Source organism: Lolium perenne, chromosome 7 (assembly GCF_019359855.2).
Source record: "Lolium perenne isolate Kyuss_39 chromosome 7, Kyuss_2.0, whole genome shotgun sequence".
NCBI lineage: Eukaryota > Viridiplantae > Streptophyta > Magnoliopsida > Poales > Poaceae > Lolium > Lolium perenne.
Window position 1 is genome coordinate 111,456,397 of NC_067250.2, and position 6,055 is coordinate 111,462,451.

The following is a 6,055-nucleotide window of genomic DNA, read 5'->3' on the forward strand; positions in this document are numbered from 1 at the left end:
GCTACCTTCCTAGGGCGGTTCGGATCCGGCTACCTTCCTAGGGCGGTTCGGATCCGGCTACCTTCCTAGGGCGGTTAGGATCCGGCTCCTTGTTCCTGGGTTGGACATCTTCCATCTTGATCAACATTAACTGGGCTGCCCGGTGGGCCGTATGCTATCACCACCATCTGTGGGCCACCCGGGCTTGCCGGAATCGGACCATGTCGATGGTATACCTATGAAGTATATCCACAACAGTCCTGCTGGGCGAGAACTGCTGCTGCGGGGCGTGCTGAACGGTTAATTCCCTCTGATCGTTTATCACTTTAATTTTTTTTCGTGGAGCAGTGGAGACGGACGTGGTCCAATGGTCTGCTCTCTTCAAAGATGGGAGCGATTTCAGGCATTGGATATTTGGTTTGAAGGGCTGAGATGTCTTGGATGAGACTCTTTTAAAGTAGTGGAGATGGAGATGACTCTTAGAACGCCTGTTTTTTTTTCCTTATACAAACAGACTCCAATTTCTTAAATGAAATTGGGGGCCATGTGGCCCCTGCAATCAAAAAAAAAAGGGCGAGCTGAGCAACAAAACAATTGGGCTTTAAAGTCCAGATAGGTATCGTGGATGGTTCCTGCTCGCAGGTCCACGAAATGCAGCCCATTCTACGCTACTGCAATCTCTTCTCGCTCGCTGCGCACCATCATCCCGACAGCTCACCTCTCTCTCCTTCCTCCGTTCCCATCAACGAAAGAGAAAAAAAAGTTACCTCCTTCCGGCCCGGCCGTCCGGCGAGATGCGCCGCCTTCCCGCCGCCCCTCCCCGCCCACTCCTCCACCCGCGCATCTCCCCGGCGCCTTCCTCCCTCGGAATCCTGCGCCACCATGATCGAGTGGCGATGTCGAGGACCACCCCTGTGGTATGCTGCTCCTGCTTCCTCCCAAATCGGAAGCCCGGGACCGAATCCGACCCCCTCCGATCCCGGCCGGCCGATCGGGTCCGGGAGCCCGCAATGGCGCGGGCGAATCCCGCGGCCGCGACCGGCGGCGGCGGGGGCGAGGCGTCCCCGTCGCCTGAGGGCGGCAGGAGCCCGCTGGCCCCGCTCGCGGAGCTGTGGCGCCGGACGGTGCAGCCGCTGGGGGACTACGGGTTCGGCAAGCGCAGCGTGTGGGAGGGCGGCGTGGGGCTCTTCATGGTCTCCGGGGCCGCCCTGCTCGCGCTCGCGCTCGCCTGGCTCCGCGGCTTCCAGCTGCGCTCGCGCTTCCGCAAGTACAGCGCCGTCTTCGAGTTCACCCAGGCCTGCGGCATCTGCGTCGGCACGCCCGTCAGGATTCGCGGGGTCACCGTCGGGAGCGTCGTCCGCGTCGACTCCTCGCTCAGGAGCATTGATGCCTACGTTGAGGTGCGCTCTAGCCCTCTTGCTCCTTCCTATTTCAACCAATAATTGATACTAGTATCAAAAGTTCATTTTTTTATTGGCATTCATTGATTAAAATTGTATGTAGTGTAGAATGTAGTAGTATGTGAAATCTGAATACCAAATAGAGTTGCTCATCCCCAAGTCTGATATAATTCCATCTTAAATGGGCTGCATTGTCTTTCCTGAATGCTTACAATCCATAAAGCAACCTTTTGCTGAAATTGAATTATACTTTAGTTTGCTCGAGGAATCGTTAAGTTATATATATCTGTTGTTCCACAATCTTTTCAGCTCTCTTATGCATAACGTTTTACATAAAACAATTCTGGCAGGACAATTAGATTGAGTTTAGCTTTCAATCATCACCCCATCTCAACTACTCCGTATCTGTTCACAACTTATATGCAGTATGTTGACGTGGGTTATACCCCTCTTGCTCCTTCCTACACTACCAAAAGTTCATTTTTTTATTGGCATTCATTGATTAAACTTGTATGCAGTGTAGAATCTAGTACGTGAAAGTCAAATACCAAATAGATTTGTTAATCCCCGAGTCTGATATAATTCCATCTTAAATGGTCTGCATTGTCTTTCATGAATGCTTACAATCCATAGAGCAACCTTTTGGTGAAATCGAATTATACTTTAGTTTGCTCGACGAATCATTAAGTTATACTATATCTGTTGTTCCACAATCTTGTCAACTCTCTTATGCATAACTTTTCATATGAAACAATTCAGTCTGGACAATTAGATTGAGTTTAGCTTTCAATCATCACCCCATTTCAAAATCTGTTCACAACTTAACATCACTATACTCAGCTATGTATCAGCAGCCCATATCTATGTTATGCTCTTATTCTTGAAACCGTGCAAAGGTCGTTGGGCGTTGCTATTACGTATTTTTATTCAAGCGAAGTAACTAGTGGCATTCTAGTAAGTTTGTTATCCATAGTCCCATTTTCCCCTGTTGTGGCCGGTGCTTACATTTCGTTGGTGTATACGGCATATACTTCTCTTTTCTTGTAAATGTTGGATTGTTTTGGAATAAATCTCTGACAAGTAAACTCTTCTATATGTCAGGTTGACGATGATAAAATTATTGTGCCCCGTAATTCGTCGGTTGAGGTGAATCAGTCTGGCCTACTAATGGAGACAATGATTGATATTACACCTAAAGATCCACTCCCTACACCTTCAGTTGGTCCACTCGACACGGACTGTTCCAAAGAAGGTTTGATTCTCTGTGACAGAGAGAGAATGAAAGGACATCAAGGAGTAAGCTTAGATGCACTGGTCGGAATATTTACCCGTCTGGGAAGAGACATGGAGGAAATTGGTGTTCATAAAAGCTTCAAGTTGGCGGAGAAGGTTGCATCCATAATGGAAGAAGCACAACCTCTCCTTTCACGGGTAAATTTTACTGACCAATTCTTGGACAACAGTTTGGGATCTCTCACATGTTCACCACTTATGAAATCTCTGTCAATCCTATGCAACAACAAAGCCTTTTGTCCCTAGCAAGTTGGGTTACGCTAGAGAGGAAACCCAACAGAAACCTTTGGCATCTCTCTGAAACCTATGCATTCTACTCAATACTGCTGAATAGGATTTCATGGTTTAACATTCAAATGAGCCCCACCTGATAAAGTTCCCTGAGGCAGGTCTGCAGTAGTGTTTCCCAAGCCCCGGTACTACATAGATTTGGGAAGAAAGACTTGTTTGACAGATGTATATGATACTGCTATAGTTTTATGGGGGGGGGGGGGGGGGGGGGGGGTGATTCTGCATAAACTGATAGCTTTTCCTGACACGTGGTAGTGCATCTATCATGTCCTAATTTTATGACTATTGCTACTTATATGTAAGCATCGGCATGGTTTTTGTGTATATCCGTCATATGATGGGTATTAGGCATGCCCAGTGTTCAAAAAATCGTCCGATTAATCGGTCATCTAATCGCTACTCGCTGGCTTACCTTGTCGAAAAGGTCGAATCGGCTGGATTAGTCGCCGGCGAGATTAACTGCTCTAGTCCGATTAAAAAATGGCCCCTGCCTTTCCAAGCTGCCTTGCGCACTCTTTGCCACGTGCCGCCGATTCCTCCTACCGCCGCCCCAATACTCGCCTCTAGCGGGAGGATCTAGCTCATCTTGAGCTCACCTGTCGGCCCCTGGCTGCCTCGTCGCCACCCCCAGGAGCAGGAGCCTAGGCGGCCTAATCCACGCGCGAGTACAAGCTCGTCTAGGAGCACAAGGGCCCGACGGCTGGGGCTGGTCTCCGTCGCCCTTCCTTGTTCGGTTAGTCTAGCTGCTTTCCGGTGCCACAGGTCCCCAAAGGATTCTGTTACTTAATTTTAGATGAACTTGCTAGTTAGCACATGAACTTAGGTTGAATCGTCTCGATTACTTGCAGATATGCATCATAGTAGGATACACGAGTTGTTAGATACGCTAATCTACCTACTGCTAAGCCATAGCGGCAATAAATCTCAGCATCAGGAACGTATGTGTGGTTACAAGGCTATGTAGCCGGGATGAGATGCAGCTCAGGACGCGTAAAGTTTCAGCTAACAGAACTCCTCTCACCTCCACAGTTCCAATCCACAAATCCAAAGTATTATGTCCATCCTATTCCTCTCTTTCTCTGGTCAAGTGTTGAACTAGTAGTCTGGTACAAAGCATGATGTCAATTTTATTTTGTATAGAACATGTTGTTCTATATTTATTTGTCGACCTGCTGATATTATATAATGTACGGCCGAGAGGAAGCTGTTATGTATCTGTTTCACACTTGCTGCCTAAATCCGGCCAATGATTTACTATTTTTAAGGAGTCAAGCGAGATCCCACAATTGCTTTTGTGCTTATTTGCAAGTTTTACTTGTTAAACAGAGCACATTTTAATTCTTAGAACCTGCAATTTTGAATAAACCTTGCCGATTAATAGTCTACTGAGTAAATCAGTTAATTGGCCGATTTCCGATTAATCCTTAAACTAAAGCCGACCGAGCAGTTAACGATTATCGATTTCTTGAACATTGGGCATGCCTACCAAGAACATGGTCTATTTGAACTTCTGGAGGTCAAAAATAACTCTTGCAAAACTGATCCAAGCCGTGCATACTTCTGTTGAGCTTGGCTTGGACTGCTGAAAATTTTAAAATTAGGTCCATCATATCGCTATTGCATACCTACCCTGGCTACTGGCTAGCATGCTTGGCCAGCACTGTTTCAGGACCATGTTAAAGAGGAAGGGACCTCCACTCAATTGGAATGTGGTGTTTGATTTTTATTCTCTATTTGCAAAAGCGGGATGGCTGATGTTTCCTACATATGTGCAGCTTTCTCGATCTTAACTTTTTTGTGGAAATAGAGAATTTTGGTGGTCACTACTTGTGCCATTAAGTGCCATATGCATCAACTTTAATGTTTGTGATGGAACAGATTGAAGCCTTGGCTGAAGAAGCTCAACCTTTGCTTTCGGAGGTGCGTGATAGTGATCTGGTGAAGGATGTGGAGACTATAGCTAAAGGTCTGGCTGATGCATCCGGTGATTTAAGGTACTGCTCAACAGCATTACTTGTAATAAATATTCCTTGAACAAATTATATAATAGCTAAGCTTGGCTAAAAATTGCTTTGCATTCCGAAATGCTAAAACTGGAACCAGGATTTTGTGGGAAATGAGTTTGTCTGCATTGAAGATCTTACCAATTGCTGTTTCTGCTTTCCTATAACATTGTTGACAATGCAAGAAGTGCAAATGTTATGGTAGAACCTTCACTCTTTATCTTACTTTTCCGTATTCTGACCATGCAGAAAGTTGAAGTCTTCCATGCTTACCCCTGAGAACAGTGATCTAATCAAGCAGTCTATCTTCACCCTTATCTTTACTCTGAAGAACATTGAGGTCTGTATTTCTGTAGCTACTTTTAGTTTGTTCTGGAACTGAAGATAATGTTGACAATGTTTTGACCCCTGTACCCTTGCTTACTTTCAGAGTATCAGCTCGGACATCTCTGGTTTCACTGGCGACGAGGCGACACGACAGAACATCAAGCTGCTGATCAAGTCCCTTAGCAGACTGTTGTGACCCCTGAGCTGAACAGAGCAGAGTTATGTGTGTGTCGATAAGAATCGAGATAGAAAGGTATGGTGCAAGTAGGCCGTCCAGATGGAGACTGAAGCATCTTTAAGAGATGAAGCTAGTATGTCTGTCTTTTCCTGATTCTTTTTCTGCATTCTTGACATAAGAAGCATCGCTGATTGATTGTTGTTGTCCAGTCATCTAGCTAGGCCCATTTTTGTTTTGTGCAGCACGGTTGCGGTTGATCAAGTGTAAACAAGGAATACACTACTAGTATTGCTTTTTTTTTGCTGGCATCTTCTGTTCATTGGTGGCTGCGTCATGTGTGGCAGTCTGTCGATGACGATCAGGGAAACCTGTCGTGTTCGTCGGCGCCGGCTGTTCGACCTGGCCGATGGCGTCGGCACAATTCAAGCAGCTACTACCTAGGTAGCTCATATCAGCATCGATCGATTCAAACTTTGGACTTCTGCTCTTCACTTTGTGTGGAACGGAATCAAACGCGACGGCGATAGACAGCAACCTGACAACGATACATCGGTTCAGTTTCGTGCTTTACAAAGCGAGGGATC

General features: G+C 46.2%; 1 protein-coding gene across 1 annotated transcript; it reads left to right on the forward strand.

Annotated features, from left to right (window-relative positions):
* The first annotated feature begins 682 nt into the window (after positions 1 to 682).
* On the forward strand, positions 683 to 5,779 carry LOC127315521 (protein TRIGALACTOSYLDIACYLGLYCEROL 2, chloroplastic). Its single transcript, XM_051346003.2, has 5 exons — positions 683 to 1,379; positions 2,481 to 2,810; positions 4,842 to 4,957; positions 5,216 to 5,306; positions 5,397 to 5,779. Exons 1-5 carry the CDS (start codon positions 774 to 776, stop codon positions 5,487 to 5,489), a joined length of 1,236 nt encoding a protein of 411 aa, XP_051201963.1. The 5' UTR covers positions 683 to 773; the 3' UTR covers positions 5,490 to 5,779.
* The last annotated feature ends 276 nt before the right edge of the window (positions 5,780 to 6,055 follow it).

Excerpts from the sequence above, each read along its gene's own strand:
- LOC127315521 (XM_051346003.2), top strand. The coding sequence starts at position 774 with ATGCGCCGCCTTCCCGCCGCCCCTCCCCGCCCACTCCTCCACCCGCGC. Across the intron at positions 1,380-2,480 it reads GCATTGATGCCTACGTTGAG|GTTGACGATGATAAAATTAT; the intron begins GTGCGCTCTAGC and ends TCTATATGTCAG. Across the intron at positions 5,307-5,396 it reads TTACTCTGAAGAACATTGAG|AGTATCAGCTCGGACATCTC; the intron begins GTCTGTATTTCT and ends GCTTACTTTCAG.